General features: G+C 58.0%; 1 protein-coding gene and 2 long non-coding RNA genes across 3 annotated transcripts; 1 reads left to right on the top strand and 2 right to left on the bottom strand.

Annotated features, from left to right (window-relative positions):
- The first annotated feature begins 697 nt into the window (after nucleotides 1–697).
- GGT5 (gamma-glutamyltransferase 5) lies at nucleotides 698–15,916 on the top strand. The gene is made up of 12 exons (XM_015247082.3): nucleotides 698–2,821; nucleotides 8,469–8,599; nucleotides 8,895–8,990; nucleotides 9,508–9,703; nucleotides 10,173–10,330; nucleotides 10,750–10,896; nucleotides 11,727–11,863; nucleotides 12,157–12,347; nucleotides 12,709–12,815; nucleotides 12,982–13,100; nucleotides 13,236–13,346; nucleotides 15,472–15,916. Exons 1-12 carry the CDS (start codon nucleotides 2,655–2,657, stop codon nucleotides 15,616–15,618), a joined length of 1,707 nt encoding a protein of 568 aa, XP_015102568.1. The 5' UTR covers nucleotides 698–2,654; the 3' UTR covers nucleotides 15,619–15,916.
- On the bottom strand, nucleotides 11,290–12,273 carry LOC140691001 (uncharacterized). Its single transcript, XR_012066435.1, has 2 exons — nucleotides 12,140–12,273; nucleotides 11,290–11,505 (listed from the first exon to the last, which is right to left on the bottom strand). It is a non-coding gene; the product is annotated as an uncharacterized lncRNA (long non-coding RNA).
- On the bottom strand, nucleotides 13,355–17,100 carry LOC140691000 (uncharacterized). Its single transcript, XR_012066434.1, has 3 exons — nucleotides 16,695–17,100; nucleotides 14,005–15,051; nucleotides 13,355–13,565 (listed from the first exon to the last, which is right to left on the bottom strand). It is a non-coding gene; the product is annotated as an uncharacterized lncRNA (long non-coding RNA).
- Nucleotides 17,101–17,582: the final 482 nt, after the last annotated feature.

Below are 17,582 nucleotides of genomic sequence, written 5' to 3'. Positions count from 1 at the left end.
TGGCCGGCTCCCGATTCCCTGGGCCTCAGCATCCTGTGTAAAGTGGGGCACTTGGCAGGGAAGGAGGGAGAGAGGGGATTTGATTCCACCTTGGGTGCTGGAGCCAACAACCTCCGCCAGGTGGGTGTGGTGGGGGCTGGGGGCCCAGGACGGGCCATGCCAAGCACTGTCCTTCCTCACCTTGAGCCCCAGGACAAGGGCCAGGCCACCTCTTTGCTGCGCTGGGCAGCAGCACTTCCCAGTGTCAGCCGCTGGGAGGCGCATGGCCCCAGCGTTTCCTCCATAGATGCTGGGAAGCCCGGTACCTCCTCAGCCTGGTGGGCATCTGGCCTCACCCTGCCCAGGTCACCCAGAGGTGAAGCCGAGGTCTGGTGGGTGGGATTGGGCAAGAGGCTGGAGAAAAATGTGTTGGTCAGAGGCAGGCCCAGGGGGCTTTCCAAGCAGAAACCCAGAGTGAAACCCAAGCTGAGCTCAGCTCTGAAGGGAGGCCCGGTTCTCAGGGATTAGTCAACTGGAGGAGGTCCCCAGATCCCTGAGGGTCAGGGCTTGGATCCATGCCCTGGGGAGGGGGCAGGTCTGGGGGGACATAGTGAGACTCAGCCTCCCACCTCCCTCACCAGGGCCAGCCCCTCCCGCCCTCCCTCGGGCCTCCTAACTCATTCTTTACGCACAGTTTAAGGCCAGAAGTGAGGCTCTGGGAAAGCCTGGTGGAGGTGGGCGGGGGAGAGGGGGATCGTAGCCAGATAACCCCCTGCCCAGTGAGCATCCTTGGGGCCCCCTGAGGGCAGGGGCCCAGGGGCCAGGGGATGCCAGGTCTGAGCCCTCCTTCATGAGGTAAAAAATCCTGGTGCTTCCAAAATGTCCACAGGAAAACAGTGTTGGCCCGCAGAGACCCCTTGACCCAGGTCTGAGCCCTGAGCCCTGAGCCCTGGAGTGTGGTGTCTCTGAGGTCCCTGGGGGCAGGATGGAGGCTGGGCTGGTGGGATGGGCAGGTCTCTCCTCAGCCCTCATTTTAGCCCCAGAGAGGCCATGGCCCATTTTCATGAGAGAAGACTGCGGCCTGAGGGGCAGGCCTTGCTGATGGAGGTGGGGGCTGGCCTGGAACTCCCTGGGCCCCAGGCACAAGTGGTGTGCAGCCTCTTCCCCCAGTAGCCTCTCCAGCTTAGGCTGGCAGTGGCTTCAGACTTGGGACCTGGCAGACTGTGTGGCTGTGTGGGCACAGTCCCTCTCTGCCTCAGTTTCTCCATTGTACAAGGGGGCTAGAGACCTGGGAGGGCAACGCTCAGCTGGAAAGGAAGCTGGGAGAATGGGGGCTATGGGGGACTGTGTGGGTGGGACTCCAGCCCACAGCCCCTGCACCCTGTGCCCTGCTAGTCTGGTCGAGGGGTCACTTCAGTGGGCCCTCACTCCCCCTAGCCACCTCCCAGCTGGGCACCCTGAGGCCCAGGCAGGGCAGAGCACAGGCCAGTGTCGCCAGGAGAGAAGGAACCGTCAGCACAGGAAGAGGGAGGCAGACATGCAGCAGGGATGGGCAGAAATGCAGGTGGAAGGGACCCCCATTTCCCCGAGGTCCCCAGTGGCCTTTCCAGGACAGCAGGCCCTAGGATTGGACAGTCTGATGGGCACTGGGTGTGAGGGGCTGGTCACAGGCTCTGTCCATATTCCCCACACAGTGGTCTTGTCATCCTGGGTGTCTGGAGCTCCAGTTGCCTGCCCCCTGAGCACACAGGGAAGTTGAGCGCCTTCCTGGCCCCCTGCCCTGCACCAGCCACCCCCAGGCCGGGCTTTGGCTGAGCCGGGACTTGAACCCGAGTCCTGAGTGACATTGCCTTGTTTTTCCCTTCCCTCTGCCTCTGGCCCCATTCAGCCCCACTTCTGTGCCCTGGCTGCCCGCAGTGTCCTCTGGCTCTGGGGATGCTGAGGTGAGCTGCTGCTGGGTGGGGCTAGTGAAGAGAACAGAGTTGGGGGTTCCACCCTGGCCCCCTATCCCGCTAAGCCCAATTAGGGGCAGGGGGTTCTGCATAGGCCTCTACTGTGCTGTCCTGGCTATGCTGGGACGCGGGATGCCCTGGGAGTTCTGCATCCCAGCCCCTGCCCTGGGACAGCAGGTGCCCAGGGGACAGCCCTGGGCACTGGAAGGGCGCTGGCCATGGTGGGGTGGGGTGGGGGGCATTTGTTCCAAGGTTTATGGTGTGGGTGGTGGGAGTGGCAGCGAGGGAGTTAATAGTAGCCAGTTACCCTTCTCTGGAAGGAAAAACTCCCCATAAAAGCCCTGCTGCCTGGCCTCCTGCCAGGGCCAGACCAGAAGCGGAGAACTGGAAGCCCGGCCTTCGGCCAGCTCTGCCTCTGCGGTGGATGCTCCAGGAAGCAGCAGCCCCACCGCAAGCCCTCCAGCCACGCACCCGCCTGTCTACCTGGCTGCCTGCTGTGCGTCTGGAAACCTGTCTGTCTGTCCTGAAACCTCGACTCTGTTCAACTGTCTCTCTGACCTTCCTTCTCTTACTAGCCTCTGCCCAGCCTGTCTCTGACCTCGTCTGTCCATCTGTTCAATCATCTGTGAGTCCATCTGCACACCTTCTTGGCCACTCATCCACCCATCTCTCTGAGCATCTGTCTGCCTTCTTCCTTCCCCTCTCCCTCCGGGCTGCAGAGCCATGGCAGGGGGCCATGGGGCCACGATCAGCCTGGTCCTGCTGGGGCTGGGGCTGGGGCTGGCCATCATCTTGTCCACTGTGCTCCTCTCTCAGCGTCACTGTAGCCCCCAGGCCTTTGCCCACGCTGCAGTCGCTGCCGACTCCAAGATCTGCTCGGACATTGGACGGTGAGTAAGAGGTGGGTGGGAGCTGGGTGGCCCTTGGCGCTGGCCCCTCCCGGACACTTTGTGACCAGTGGTGAAGAGTGTAGAGAAGCGCATGTGCATGCCTGCTGGCATATGGGGGCCACGTGGATTGGGCTCCAGCAAGGAAGCAGCCCCAGGACACAACCCTTGCACAAACTAGGTAGCATGTGACTGATGGAGGTTTGAGGGTAACGACAGCGTGGGCAGAGCAGAGGTGGTCTGTGAGTCAGTCCTACTCCAGGGCGCAGGAGGCCCAGAGAGGGCACTGCTATGGTGTCACTGGTCTGGCCCAGGTTGACCACTTCGAAGAGGCCATGACAGTTTTCCCAGGCTGGGGTCTTCCCCCAGGGGCATGGGTAAGGGGCTTCAGGGGCTCAGAATGTGAGTACTGGCTGGCGCACAGTGCTGCCCGGGGCCAGTCTCTGCTCCTGGCTCGGGATCTGGGAGACCTGCCCCTGATGATACCATGTCCCCAGGGGTAGCGGGGTCTGGAGTCAGGCCAGAGGTGAGTGGAGTGATTTTGATGTTTGGTGGGCTGAGTGAGGGGGGCTGTGGAGAGGGGCCCCAGCTGGCATTTCCCGACCCTCTTCCAGGAAGCCCAGCCCAAGGTAGGCTTCCACTGCCCACTGTGGCGGGACGTGGCAGGATGCCCCTCTTGGCCCTGCCCCAGTCTGGGCCTGTGGGAGCCCTGGCTAGCGTCCCTTCCCTGCCAGCCAAGTCTCCTTCCTGGAATAGCTGCCTCAAGGGCCCTTGTCAGGATCAGAAGTGCTTTGTAAACCGAAGGGGACTGTCCCGGGGCAAGGGGTGTGTGGCCGAGTCCCACCCAGGGTACACTGGACAGATGGCGTCCGTGCCCCCTACGTCCTGGGCTCACTCCTCTTCCTCATGGCCTCACTCTGCTTGATTCATTCCTTCCTACTTCATCTGCCCTGCCTCTCCCACTGCCCCCTCTCTGCCTGCTCCTGGTCTGATCATCTGGGCTCTACTCAAGGCTCCCTGTCCCCTCCCCCCAGGACTCCCTCTAGGGTAACAGTGGCTGAGAGTGGCAGCTCAGGGACATGTGGGCGGGGGGAGGGTGGGCAGGCAGCTTGGTCTCCCGAGGGGGCTCCCGGGGGACAGGAGCCCCTCCCATGCTCTGGAGAACTGCGCAGGCCCCGTGCCCACCTGAACCTATATTTGCAAAGATGCAAACAAGTCAGGGTTTCAGCCGCAGGGACCACTGGGAGGGGAGGCGGCCCCCAGGGGTGGGGGGCTGCTGCCACGTATGTCCGAGGTGGGTGTGGGCCCGCTGTGTCTCGCCAGGTCTTTGCTTGGGGGGTCTCAGAGGCATGCCCTGCTGTGCGCAGGAGGGCGCAGAATTGAGGTGTCTGCTCCGGGGCACCCCCTGCAACTCCCGCTGGTGAGGAGGGCGGATGTGTTTTCTCCCTGTGTTCTGTGTCCCGCCAAACAGCACTCCACTTCCTGTCTGTGTTTTTAAGAAGCCAGCAGCAGGGGGTAGCCTGGAGCGGCCCCAGCTGCTGTGGAACAGGGTCACTCACCCCGGCTGGGCTGAGGGCTTCCCAGCTGAGATCACACCCCCGAGGGCCCCCGGCCATGCTGCTGTGGGGTCTGATGGGGGCCACCCGCTCACAGCCTCCTCTCCTTCCGCCCCCTCAACCCCCATCTGCCCTCACCAGCAGGGCCTCCCAGACCAGCCTCCTCCCCCTCATTAGCACTGGGCGCTCTTGGTGGGGCTGGGCCTTCTGCTGCCGCAGAGCCTGGCGGGAGGGCTCCTCAGTTACCTGAGTGAGGACCCTGCACCATGCCTAGTGGACAAACAGGAAACACGTGGTGACAATGAGGGTCCTTCTCTGGCCCGCCACCTTCCGGCGTGATTGGCCCAGCGTATTAGGCGTGTGTGCAGACTGGGTGTTCTGAGGCTCCGAGTGAGTGCTTGTCATCTAGGTAACCTGTGTGACCTTCAGGGTTCATGGTGGCTTATAGGCTTTGTGACGTCTGTCTGCTGTGACCGCTCAGAAATGCCACACAGGATCCTCAGGAGAGGATTCATTGTTCCTTCCCAGGAGGCACCTGCCTGGTGTCACAGTGCAAGCAGGCCCAGCTGGAGTTGTCATTCTCTGCTGTCCCTGCAGGGAGGGAGACTCACCTGGGATGCGGGAGGGTGAAGCCCTCCCAGGGTCCCCAGAACCCCAGTGCCCCTGGGGTCAAATCCTAAAGGCCAGAGCATCCTTGGTCACATGAGTAGTTGTAGAGGAGCCTGGCAAGGGCCCAGAGCGCTTGTCCTGTGGGGCACTGGGGTGTGGGCTGGCACTGGGCTGTGTTGGTGGGGAGGGGTTGGCCCCCAAGGACTGGGTCTTGTCAGCCGCTCCAGACTGTCCAGGGGTCTGTGGGTCATGCCTTCGGTGCAGAGGAGAGCAGGGACTCTGGACAAATCACTGTGCCCAGTGAGCCTCGGTTTCCCCATCTGTGAAATGGGGCTGGTGTCCGCACCTCCCTTGTGGACGTGCAGGTGATGAGGCTCAGAGCTCACCTGGCCCAGAGGAGGTGTCCCTTGATGGCAGCCACTCTGACCACTCACTGTTACAGTGGCTTGGACTGGACGTGGTCGGACTCTAAACAGGGGACCCGGCTGTGGGGAAGGCTCCGAGAGCACGAGGGTGTGGTTCCTTCCTCCCTCCCAGCCCCTGTGACCCCAGTGGCTCTCTGGACTCTTGGCCAACTCACCAGGAAATTACTGCATTTCCTTCCTGCTGGGGCTCAGGAGGGAACAGCCTGCTTACCTGGGCACTGTGCACACGCACGTGTGTGTGTGTGTGTGTGTGTGTGTGTGTGTGAGTGTGCGTGTGACAGCAGTGATGGTGACAGCAGCTTCCTGGCTCCTTGGGGACAGGCATCCGCTGGCCAGAACTACCCCCGTTCACAGCTGAGGAGACCCAGGCTCAGGGAGGTCAAGTCATGTGCCTGGTGTCACCTGGCTGGTGAGGAGGAAGCCCAGCCTGGGTGGCCCTGAGCATGTTTGTGGCGCATGGTGGTGGGCATTGTGGATGTGTGAAGGTGTGTGATGCTTCTCTACCAGCCGCCCCTCCACCTGCCTGCCATTGTCCTGGGGTTCACGGCGGTGACCAGGTGGTCGAGGCTCTTGTCCTCGTGGTGGGGGAGACAGACAATAAATCCATACCTGGTGCTGAGGGGTTGGAAGTGATTATTGGTCATTCTGCATATCCTCCTCTATAAAGTTTCTGTTAAAATCTTTTGCCCACCTTTCTATCAGGTGCATATCAAATGCATTTGCTGCATTATCAAGACAATCAAGTCATTTTTCTCCCTTTTAAAAAGTACAATGGACATTAAACCACCCTTGCATTCCTGGGACAAACCCAGCTTGTTCATGACTTAATATCAGTTTTATTTATTATTAGGTTTGATTTGCTAATGTTTTGCTTAGGATTTTTTTTAGATTTTGAAAAAAATGTAAGTTTATTTAAGTTTATGTATCTATTTATTTATGGAGGCACTGGGGATTGAACCCAGGACCTTGTGCATGCTAAGCACATGCTCTGCTGCTGAGCTGTACCCTCCCCACTTGCTTAGGATTTTTCCCTTTATGTTCGTGATAGCTACTGGTCTGTAATTTCCCTTTCTTACCATGTCCGTGTCACAGGTTGGTATCAAGGTTATACTGGCCTCATAGAAAGAGCTTGGAATTAAACAACAACAACAAAAAAAGCTGGGCAATGTTTTCTCCTTTTCCATGGTTTGCAAGAGTAGGCTTTGTTTTGCTGTTGTTGTTTCTTGTTCTTAAAATTTGTGTTGCTCCTAAAATGTTTGGAAGTGTTTACTGGTTAGTCTTCTGAGCCTGAGTTTTTTGTGTATATGTGGAGGTTTTAAGTAACAGATTCTGTTTCTTTAATAAATATAAGACTATCAATTTTTATTTCTTGTTGGGTGAGTTTTAGTAAGTTCTTTCCAAGGAGTGTGTCCAGTTTATGCACGTCATCATGTGTACTGGCATACAGTTTTTTATCTTTTTCATGTCTGTAGGGTCTGTAATGCATCCTCGTTTCCATGCTTGATATTGATAACTAGAGTTTTACTGTTCTTGATCTTGATAAGGGTTTTTTTTTTTATCAGTTTTATTCTCTTTTTGAAGAACCACCTTTTGGCTTTGTTGATTTTGTATAATGACACAATTATTATATATTTATTTCCTCTTTCACTAGTTTCTCCTTTATCTTGATTCTACTTCCATTGAGTTTATGTTGCTTTAAAAAAAAATTCCTCTTGAGATACGTCTTGGGAAGCACAGATTATAAGGTGGGTACATAGATGATTGATCTTTAAACTCTCTTCTAATATATGCATTTCAAGCTATAATTTTCCCTCAAAGTGTTACTTGGCTGCATTCCACAAGTTTTTGTTGTTCCCATAAATATTTATATTTTTATTTTGAAAAAGTTTTGCACCCACAGAACCATGGAAAGAGTACCCATATACTCTTCAATTAGATTCAATAATTGTTTATATTTGGCCACATTCTCTCCCCCCACCCCCATATATCTATCGTTCTGCATTTTTGGAAAGTAAGTTGCAATTATCATGACACTTTTTCCCTAAATACTTAATACATGTATTTACTAAGAATAAGAGTATTCTTCTGTACAACCTTAATACCATTATCACACACAAGAAATTTAACCTTTATACAATCGTACACCTAGTCCAATTCAGATTTTTTCCTAGTTGACCCAATCTCTCCCCCTCCCTTTCCTTCTTTCTTTTTTCTTTTCCTTTCCTTCCCTTCCCTTCCCCTTCCTTCCTTCTTTTTTCTTTCTTTGTTTCTTTTCTTCTTTCTTTCTTTCTTTCTTTCTTTCTTTCTTTCTTTCTTTCTTTCTTTCTTTCTTTCTTTCTTTCTATTTTTATTGAAGTACAGTCAGTTACAATGTTGTGTCAATTTCTGGTGCACAGCACAATGCTTCAGTGACATAGGAACATACATACATTTGTTCTCATATTCTTCTTCACCATAGGTTACTACAAGATATTGAATGTGGTTACCTGTGCTATACAGTATAAACTTGTTTATCTGTTTTATATACATATTAGTATCTGCAAATCTCGAACTCCCAATTTTTCCCTTCCCACCTCCTTCCCCCCGATAACCATAAATTTTCTATGTCTGTGAGTCTGCTTCTGTTTTGTAAATAAGTTCATTTGTCTTTTTTTTTTTAGATTCTATGTATAAATACCATGTGGTTTTTTTCTTTATCTTTCTGGCTTACTTCACTTAGAATGACATTCTCCAGATCCATCCATGTTGCTACAGATGGCATCATTTTTTATTTTTTATGGCTGAGTAGTATTCCATTGTGTAAATATACCACAACTTCTTTATCCAGTCATCTGTCAATGGACATTTAGGTTGTTTCCATGTCTTGGCTATTGTAAATAGCACTGCTGTGAACATTGGAGTGCATTATCTTTTTGAATTAAAGTTTCCTCCAGATATATGCCCAGGAGTGAGATTGCTGGATCATATGGTAACTATATTTTTAGATGCTAGCAGAGCAAGCCCAGATGGGGAGGCCAGGGCAAGGGAGCCAGGTTGCTCACTCTGTGCCATGTCCCCCAGAGCCATCCTCCAGCAGCGTGGCTCACCTGTGGACGCCACCATTGCGACACTGGTCTGCACTGGGGTGGTCCACCCCCAGAGCATGGGCCTGGGTGGAGGGGTCATCTTCACCATCTACAATGCGACCACAGGTGAGTCCACACGGGACCCCCATGGGGAGGGTGGCCTTGTCCACAGGTGCTCACAGTGTGGGTCCTGGAGACATCCCAAGTGTACGGCTGACCTGCCCAGTCCACCCAGGCCCCTTCCTGGGTCCTCTTGGTGTGCACCCCCCATCCCTGCAAAGCCTGCAACACAAATATTAGCACAGGGGCCAGCTCATGGTACAGAGAGAAACGGAGGCCCAGAGCAGGGCCAGGACCATCTGAAGGGGACCATGGCACACAGGGAGTGCCCCTGACCCCCGCACACCCCGCACACCTCCAGGGCAGGTGGAGGTCATCAATGCCAGGGAGACGGTGCCTGACAGCCATGACCCGGCTCTGCTGGACCAGTGCGAGCAGGCTCAGCCTCTGGGCACAGGTGAGAGCCTGGAGGGGCCAACTGCTCCCACCCAACCAGGCCACTGGGCTGGCCAGAACCCCCATGAAGGGCCAGTGCTCCTCGTGGACAGGCCAAGACACCCCGGCACTGGGGGAGCAGCTGGGGATGGGGGCGTTCTCCCGGGGTAGGGCTCTCTGAGTTGGGAGGGGTAGTCCTAGCAGAAGGACCAGCCTGGCTAAAGGTCTGGAGGGTTCAGTGGAGGTGGGTTGGTGGTGTGGGGTCTGGGGGTCCTGGGGCCAGTTTTGTGCTGAGCATCACAGGCCTAGCTGTGGACTATGTACAGAGGGGCAGTGAGGGGCCACGGGGGTTTGAGTGGGGAGGGACATGGTACAATGTGGGCTCCAGGAAGCTCACTCTGGGCTGCTGTTGCTGAGGGGCTAGGCGAGGGGGGTTGGGGGGAGGTGGACCACGTGTGAGGGTGACAAGAGCCCTTGGGGGCCAGAGGGCAGGGTCGGGGTGGCACAGGGGCTGGGGCGTGACACCCTGCTCCGTGCAGGCTCCCAGTGGATTGGGGTGCCCGGGGAGCTTCGCGGATATGCCGAGGCCCACCGCCGCCACGGCCGCCTGCCCTGGGCACAGCTGTTCCAGCCCACCATCGCTCTGCTTCAAGAGGGCTTCCGCGTGCCCCCCGTCCTGGGCCAGTTCCTGAGCAACAGCCTCCTGCGGCCTTCCCTGTATGCATCCTCCCTGAGGTGAGCACCGCTGGGGGGCCCAGGATCCCTCCTCCAGTCAGGGGCCTTGGACGGCCCGTTCTTCACTGTCTCAGTCCTCAGACCTCTGGGCTCTGCGTGGCAGGATGGAATCGGAGGGGCTCAGGCTTGAGGGAGTTTATGCCCAGGTGATCAGTGTGGATTTGGGTTTGGCCACCGCCCTCTGGCCCTCCCTCTGACTCTCTGGACCAGCCGGCAGGATTTGGCCGCCCCACTTGCCCACCCTGCCAGCCCCCGACCAGGTCCTCCAGAAGCAGGGGGCACAGGCCTGGCGGGGGGCCTGGGTGATGAACGAGGTGAGAGGCACCAGCCCCACCCACTCCTAGAATCAGCCCCCATCCACCCCTGCCCCTCAGGATCCTGGACCAGGACCACCTCCCCGTAGGGTTCCTGCAGGAGTGTGGCTGCCCTCCTAGAGCTGGCCCTGCCCTGAGCTGCCCCCACCCCCCAGGCAGCTCTTCTTCAACGGGACAGAACCCCTGAGGCCTCAGGACCCTCTCCCGTGGCCCGCGCTGGCCGCCACCCTGGAGGCCGTGGCTGCGGAAGGCGCAGAGGCCCTCTACACAGGGAAGCTGGGCCAGCTGCTGCTGGAGGACGTTGCCAAGGAAGGTCAGGGCGCTGAGGTCCCCCCGCCCCGCCAGAGAAGGAGGGGTCTGAGCTCCGGGGTTGAGGGCAGAGCCTTCCCAGGCTCCAAGGGAGGCCAGCTGCTCCCCAGGCTTGGAGAGGCCATGTGTCCAGTCCTGCCTACTGCTAGCCTCAGGGTCCCTGTGGTCAAAATCCCGAAGAAGTGGGGCCCTGAGGATTAGGGCCAAGGGAGGGGAGCTCTCGGTGGCCTCCTCCACCTCCCCCATGACCTGCCCACTTCTGGTCTCTGTCCACCAACGCCCCCCAAAGCCTGACCACTGTCCACATGCCCCCCACCAGCCCTCTGGGGACGATGGGAGCCCTGCCATGTGACCCAGGGTCACAGGTGATAGTCCCCGCCTCGGTTTCCCATCTTACACGGAGCCCTCTCCGTCCCACCCCAGGCAGCCGGCTGACCTTGCAGGACTTAGTGTCATTCCAGCCAGAGGTGGTGGATGCCCTGGCAGTGCCCCTTGGGGACTACACCCTGTACTCACCGCCACCACCTGCAGGGGGCGCGATTCTCAGCTTCATCCTCAATGTGCTCAAAGGTGAGGCCCCAGGCTCTGGACAGCCCTCACCTCCTCCAGCTCAGCTCCCTCCTCAGATGCTGAAGACAGGGCTGGGAAACAGGCCAAGACGGTGTGTTCTGGAGCCAGCCTCTGGCGTGGTCCATGCAGGAGGCTCTGCTGAAGGGTCTGGAGTCCTCTACCCACTGAGACCCCCCAGGTCACTGGCCCAGGGCAAGGAGCAGGTGGCTCTGCAGGTGGTGAGCTGCCTGTCCAGTGTGTGCTTTCGGGGCTGAGGCCTGGCCCATTGCAGCCTGCAGGGTGGTGGCGGGGGGTGGTCCTGGCAGTGTCTGGGGCTGGGGCTGCCGGTATGGACTGTATTCATTCCCTGTGGCCGCCAAAACAAATGATCACAAGCAAATAACCAAAACCTGGTGGCTTAAACAACAGAAATTTATCCTCTCATAGTTCTGGAGGCCAGAAGTTCAAGGTCAAGGTGTCCACTGGGCCCCATTCCTTCCCAGGGGCTCCAGGGGAGAATCTGTTCTTTGCCTCTTCCAGCTTCTGGCAGCAGCCGGCTTCCCTGGGCTTGTGGCTGCATCCGTCCAATCCTGGCCTCCGTGCTCTCACAGCCCTCTCTTCCTTGTTTGTCTGTGTTATGAGGATGTGTGTGATTACATTTACCGTCCACCCTGATAAGCCAGGATAGCCTGCTCCTCTCAAGACCCCTAACTTAATCCCACATTTTACTATAAAAGGTAATATTCACTCTTTTCCCATGTAAGGGAATATTCACAGACTCTGGGGATTAGGACATGGACAAGCCTGCCACCGCACAAGATGACCCCCCCCCGCGCCCACCCCCTCCCCAGGGTTCAACTTTTCCGCCGAGTCGGTGGCCAAGCCCGAGGGGACCGTGAACTTATACCACCATCTTGTAGAGACGCTCAAGTTTGCTATGGGGCAGACGTGGCGGCTGTGGGACCCTCGAAGCCACCCAAAAGTCCAGGTGAGTTGCCCTGGGCTGGTGGAGAAGCCCCTCCCCTCCCCCAGATGAGCAGGCCAGTGGGCCACTCCATCAGCAGACCCTGAGAGCCTGGCTGGGTGAGGCTGGAGGGATGTGTACAAGGTTGTTTCTAGAACAGGATGGCCCAGAGCAGGGAGGGTGCACCCCCTGGGGACTGCAGGGAGCCTGGAGTGGCAGGTATGGGAGGCAGTGGTGGCACTGCATCTCAGGGACCCTCTGCTCTGTGGGCCCCACCTGGCCCCTCCCTGACCCTGTCACCTGTCTGCCTGCCCCAGAACGCCTCCCAGGACCTGCTGGGGGAGGCCCTGGCCCAGCACATCCGCCAACAGATCGACGCCCGGGGTGACCACCAGCTCAGCCACTACAGCCTGGCTGGGTCCTGGAGCCACAGGATGGGCACGGCCCATGTGTCTGTGTTGGGAGAGGATGGTAGTGCCGTGTCCGCCACCAGCACCATCAACACACCGTGCGTGGGGCCCGGGGGCAGGCCGGCAGGCCCCGTGCCTTCTCTCCCTAGACCCGAGCCCCCGCCTCCCCTTGCTGTGTCCGGGGGGCAACACTTCCTTGCTGTTCCCTCCCCTTCTTCCTGTCAAAAGAGGTCCTACCCTGACATCTCTGGCTGAAAAGGCTGCTGAGAGGGTGGCCCTGAGCCTAGATAGGGAAGGGTCTTGCCTGGGAGGATGACCTGGAGGGGGCAGGGTGGATCTCTGGGGGTGGGGCCAGGGACAGGACAGCACCTCCAGCATGCTGGAGGTGGTGCTAAAATGAGGGGCTCCTGGAGAGCTGGGGGGCGAGAGGTGGGAGCCCAGCTCACATCCCGTCCGCAGCTTTGGCGCCATGGTGTACTCACCGCGCACGGGCGTCCTCCTCAACAACGAGCTCCTGGACCTGTGCTGGAGGCGCCCGTGGGGCTCCAGAGTCCCCCCGCCGCCCGGTGAGCCGGGTCCCAGGGTTGGGAGGGGAGGTGGGCGGCCCCTGTACCCACCTCACCTCGCCCAGCTGTGGCCATGCAGTGGTGCATGGACGGAGACGGAGGGGCAGCCCAGGAGGGGACTGGCGGCTCAGAGCGAGGCTGCGGGTGACACCTGTCTGGCCTCCAGTTCCAGGCGAGCGGCCCCCATCATCCATGGCCCCGTCCATCTTGGTCAACGCAGCCCAGGGGTCGAAGCTGGTGATCGGCGGGGCTGGCGGGGAGCTCATTGTCTCCGCTGTAGCCCAGGTGAGCCCTGGGGCTCCTGGCAGGAGCGTGCCCCCGCTGGGCAGCCCTGCTGTCCCGGGGCAGGGAGGGGCTGGGGAGGGTGGCTAGTGCCCCACGCTCCCTCCCTCCTGCCCTGCGTCCTCCTCTCTCCCCCAGGCCATCATCCAGAAGCTGTGGCTGGGCCTCAACCTGCAAGCCGCCATCACAGCCCCCATCCTGCACGTGGACAGCAAGGGCCGGGTAGAGTACGAGCCCGGCTTCAGCCAGGTGAGGCCGCGTCCAAGCCCCCCTAGGCCAGACGCCTCAGTGCCTGCTTCAGAGCCCAGGGGTGGGTCTCAGCTGCTGAGAGCCTTACACCGGGCATGCTTGGCTTTGGGGGCCACCAGGAGTTGAGCATCTCAGTGGGGGAGGCACCAGGCTGGTCTTGTGGCCTCCGAGGCAAGGGACAGGGTGTCATCCATGCGTCTCCCTTGAGCACCCCAGTACCTTGGTCTCTGCTCTGTATGGGCCGTTCTCTCCAGACGCCCGTTTCCCAGGTGCAGCCTCTCAGCCTCTCCCTCCCGTTTCCTCAAGTGATCTGTAGCTTGTGTCTTCGAGTTTATCTACAAAAGAGTCTATTAACCCAGGGAGTATGCAGAGGACTTCCCTCCAGGCACCGCGGGCTGCCTGGCTGCTGGTTCTGATTCTCAGTTCCCCAGAGGAGCAGGTCCCGGAGCTGAAATCTCTCATCAGCTTCCTTGAACTTCTCTGGGCTGGCAGCTGCCCTCATGAGGACCCAATTTAAAAGACTAGCAGCTTTTCAGGGCTCCAAGCTGCCTTTCCTTCTGAGCCTCTCTGGTCTCAAGGCTGCCTCCCAGGGCCCTTAGAATTCTGGGGACCACAGAGTGAGGGGCTTGGGTCCAAGGGGGTATATAGTCTTAAGAACCTTGGTCTTTGGGCTGGTGACCTCAGTCCATCAGGCTCAAACTCTCAGGGTCCAAGATCCTCCCTCCCTCCCTGTCTAGGGTCCTCCCCTCAGCAGGACATCAAGGGCTCCCCCCAGGGCTCATCCTCCTTGGCCCTTCTCCTTGACCTTGACTGAAGGTCTTTATTCTGTGAACACCATTCTCCAAGGACCTCAACTCTGAGAATTCAGACATGACAGTCTGGAATCCAGTGACCCACTAGCTGAGACCCTCAGCTCCCTTGGAGAGTTGGAGTGTTGGCTGTGCAGGTCTAAGGGCTCCCAAGGAGAAGGTCCTCGACTCTGGGTGGAGACCTCACGTCTCCCAGGGTCTTCCCGGCCAAGGCCAAAGACTGAGGCCGGGAGGGTCATTGTTCCCCAGGGCCTTGAAGTTTGGTGGCTATGACCCTAAGGAGCAGTCTCCGAGGACCACGGGTCCTGCTGTGGCCATGGGGACCTTGGCCTTCAAATCTAAGGACAGTGGGTGGTTATCACGTCAGGTGGAGAAACAGAACCCAAGGCGGTGATGTCTGGAGACCTCACACTGCCCGCACTCAGGCCTTGCCAGCTGTCAGGTCGGAGGCCCTGGTCCTTAGGGCCCTGGTGGGTGAGATCTTCAACCTTAAGTAGGAACATGCGGCCAGAACAGCACAGGTCTTCACGCGCCAGGAGGGTCACAGACTGGCAAGAGTGGGGACCACACCGGAGGCAAGGCACTCAGCACCTTAGAAACCAGCATCTGGGCCCTGACGTCCTCCAATTCTGTACTCACCATCTCAGACCTGAGCCTTTATTTAGGGCCCGTGCTCTGAGTGCCTCACCTTGAGGACTGTGGGTGCCTTGGGCCTGGGGTCCATGTCCTTGGCCTCACGGGTGTTCAGAGCAAAGGGGGTTGGACATTTCCAGCTGATTCCTCACCAGTGGGGCCCTGAGGAGCCTGGCTCCCATGTCCCTGGCATCTGGGGTCTCCGTCTTCTCACGCCGGCAGGTCCTAGGCTACCAGCAGCGCTGGCACCAGGGCGGGTCCTCCTGTTCGGGAGGGGCGGGAGCGGGATGTTGAGTTGGACTCTGCCTTCTGGAGGGCTTTGCTTTCAAGGTCCTCGAAATTGGAGGCCTCTCAGCTCTGGTCCCCAGTACCGACCTTTTCCACCGAAGCCCCTGGAGTCCTCAGGTGTCACGCTGAGGCCCCGGGTGTCTATTTAGGACAGAAGCGAGCCTGCAGCCCCAGCTCTTCTAGCCTGGGCGTCGTCCTCCGGTCATGCTCCCCAGAGCTGGGCTTCTCCTCCGAGGCCCTTGGAGGGGAGGCTGCAGACTCCATGCCCTGCAGACACAGCTGCATCCAGTGCCCTCCAGCCTCACCCTGAACCCCTAGTCCTGCCTTCTCAGTCGGGGTCCTCAGAGCCCCACCCGGGCCTGGCTCCTCTGTGACCTGGCCTTCTCTCCTTCCAGGAGGTGCAGAAGGGGCTCCAGAACCGAGGCCAGAACCAGACTGAGAGGCACTTTTTCCTGAATGTGGTCCAGGCTGTGTTCCGGGACGGGGCCTGCGTGTATGCCGCCTCAGACCCCAGGAAGGGTGGAGAGGCCTCAGGCTACTGAAGAGGCTGCCACTGCCTCCCGTCCCCCGTCCATGTGTGCCCAGGCTGGCCTGGCCCATGGGACTGAGTGCTCTGGCAGGATCTGGACCCCTTGGCCGGGTGGTCAGCCTAGGGCCGCAAGAGGTGGGGACAGCCGGGCAGATGGACTGTGGGGGCCGAGCCCTCCCCCTGATCCCCCTGTGGCCCTGCCCTGGCCCCTCCAGCTTCCCCAGGCCTCTCACACAGGGCTGTGCCCCCTACCCCTGACCCCACTCCCTGTGTATCCTCCAGCCCAATATTAAAGAATAGACTTCACTGTGGCCCAATTCAGGGTCTTGGTGTGGGAGGGGCCCTCAGAATGCTGGGGGTGTGGCCTGGGGGCACCTGCCCCTGACTCCTGGGGGCCACTGGCCAAGGCCCAGGACCTGGAAGACGCTAAGACCTAAGACCTCCCTGTCCCCCATCCCCAGCATGTTCTCAGCACTGTTGACATTTCAGGTGAGACCTTTTGGTGGGGGCCGTCCCTGCATTGTGGGGCACTGAGCAGCATCCCTGGCCTCCCTCACAGCCAGTCACCAAATAAACCACTGATTGAGAACCGCTGCCCTGGACCCCAGAGCCCCAGCCACTGTGAACGGCCAGCCACTGGGCGGGCCACCCTCCCTGGGGGCGTCTCGCTGTACTGGCCTGGGGGTCCTGCCCTACATGGGCTCCTGGGAGCACCGGGAGTTCCTTTTCCACCCCAAAGGTCCCTCAGGGCATGCCTCTGCCTGGCAGGGCTCCACGTCCCATTCTGCCCTGGAGTTGGACACATAGGCCGGGGATGGGTGTGGGCTTCCTGGCACTGCTGAGCCAGAGCCCCACATGCCGAGGCCTTAAAACAACAGACGCCCGCCCAGCAGCATCCACAGAGCAAGATCACTGGGTCCTGCATGCTGCGGGGGGGTTGGTGCCCCACTCCCGACACCATCTGCCATCCCCAGGGCTGTCACCGACCTAGAGGTGCAGTTGTTACCCCTTGCAAGCTGACAGGTCCCCACCCAGGCTCTAGCCCAGGTTTCTGGAACATCAGACCCACATAGCCACTCATCCAGTCACCTCCAGTCCAGAGCATCTGGGATCCACAGGCACTTCAGACTCAACACGCCAAACCAGAAGCCGCTCTGAGGCAGCAGGAAGTTCTCGGGTGTCCAGCTCTCCCTCCATCTGCGTGGCTTGGCCTTGGCTCCATCTCCTTGTCCCTCTGTCTCCTTGCTGCTGCCACAACCTCGGTCCACACGTGTACCTGCCGTGAGGCCGGGTGTGGCCCTCCTTGGCTCCTGGGGTTCCTGAAGGAAGCCCACTCCTTTCTCTCCCTGCATATCCCACCCCAGGAGACCTGCCTGGCCCTTGCCCACATCCCTCCTGGACCACAAGCAATGCCAACCAAGGTGCTTTCCCAGCCCACGTAGTGACTCCTACAGCCTCTTACAACATCTAGTAACACAGAGGAAATCAAAACCGAGACTGCGGTATCTTTAAAATAACACTGACGTCAATATAGCTCAGCCCTCACAGAATACAGCTAAATAAAGCAGAACAGTTACATAGTTACATTAATAGTAACTTAAATAGTTACATTAATAAGAAGAATCAAAATAAAGCATCTAACATAAGAAAAGGACAATCAGAACAGTAAGGAAAGCAAGAGGAAGGGCTTAGCAACAACCGAAGCAGAAACTGATAAATTTGAAATCAGAAGAGGTTTATAAAATAAGCTATTAGGTAGCCAATCAGTAAAAATGAAGGATGTGTAAATATGCCAAAAAAAAAAAAAGAGAGAAGGGGAAATAACCCAAGCTACAGAACAAGTTAAAAGTATTAGAAAAAATTACTCATTTTTACTAAATAAATTTGGCAACTTTGACAAAATTACTTTCTAGGATGCTGTAAGTAGGATTGTGACAGTTAAGGTATACTTACACTAAAAACATTGCTGTTCATCTG

Source organism: Vicugna pacos, chromosome 32 (genome assembly GCF_048564905.1).
Source record: "Vicugna pacos chromosome 32, VicPac4, whole genome shotgun sequence".
In the NCBI taxonomy this organism is placed as follows: Eukaryota; Metazoa; Chordata; class Mammalia; order Artiodactyla; family Camelidae; genus Vicugna; species Vicugna pacos.
This window is presented reverse-complemented; position numbering and strand designations above follow the sequence as displayed.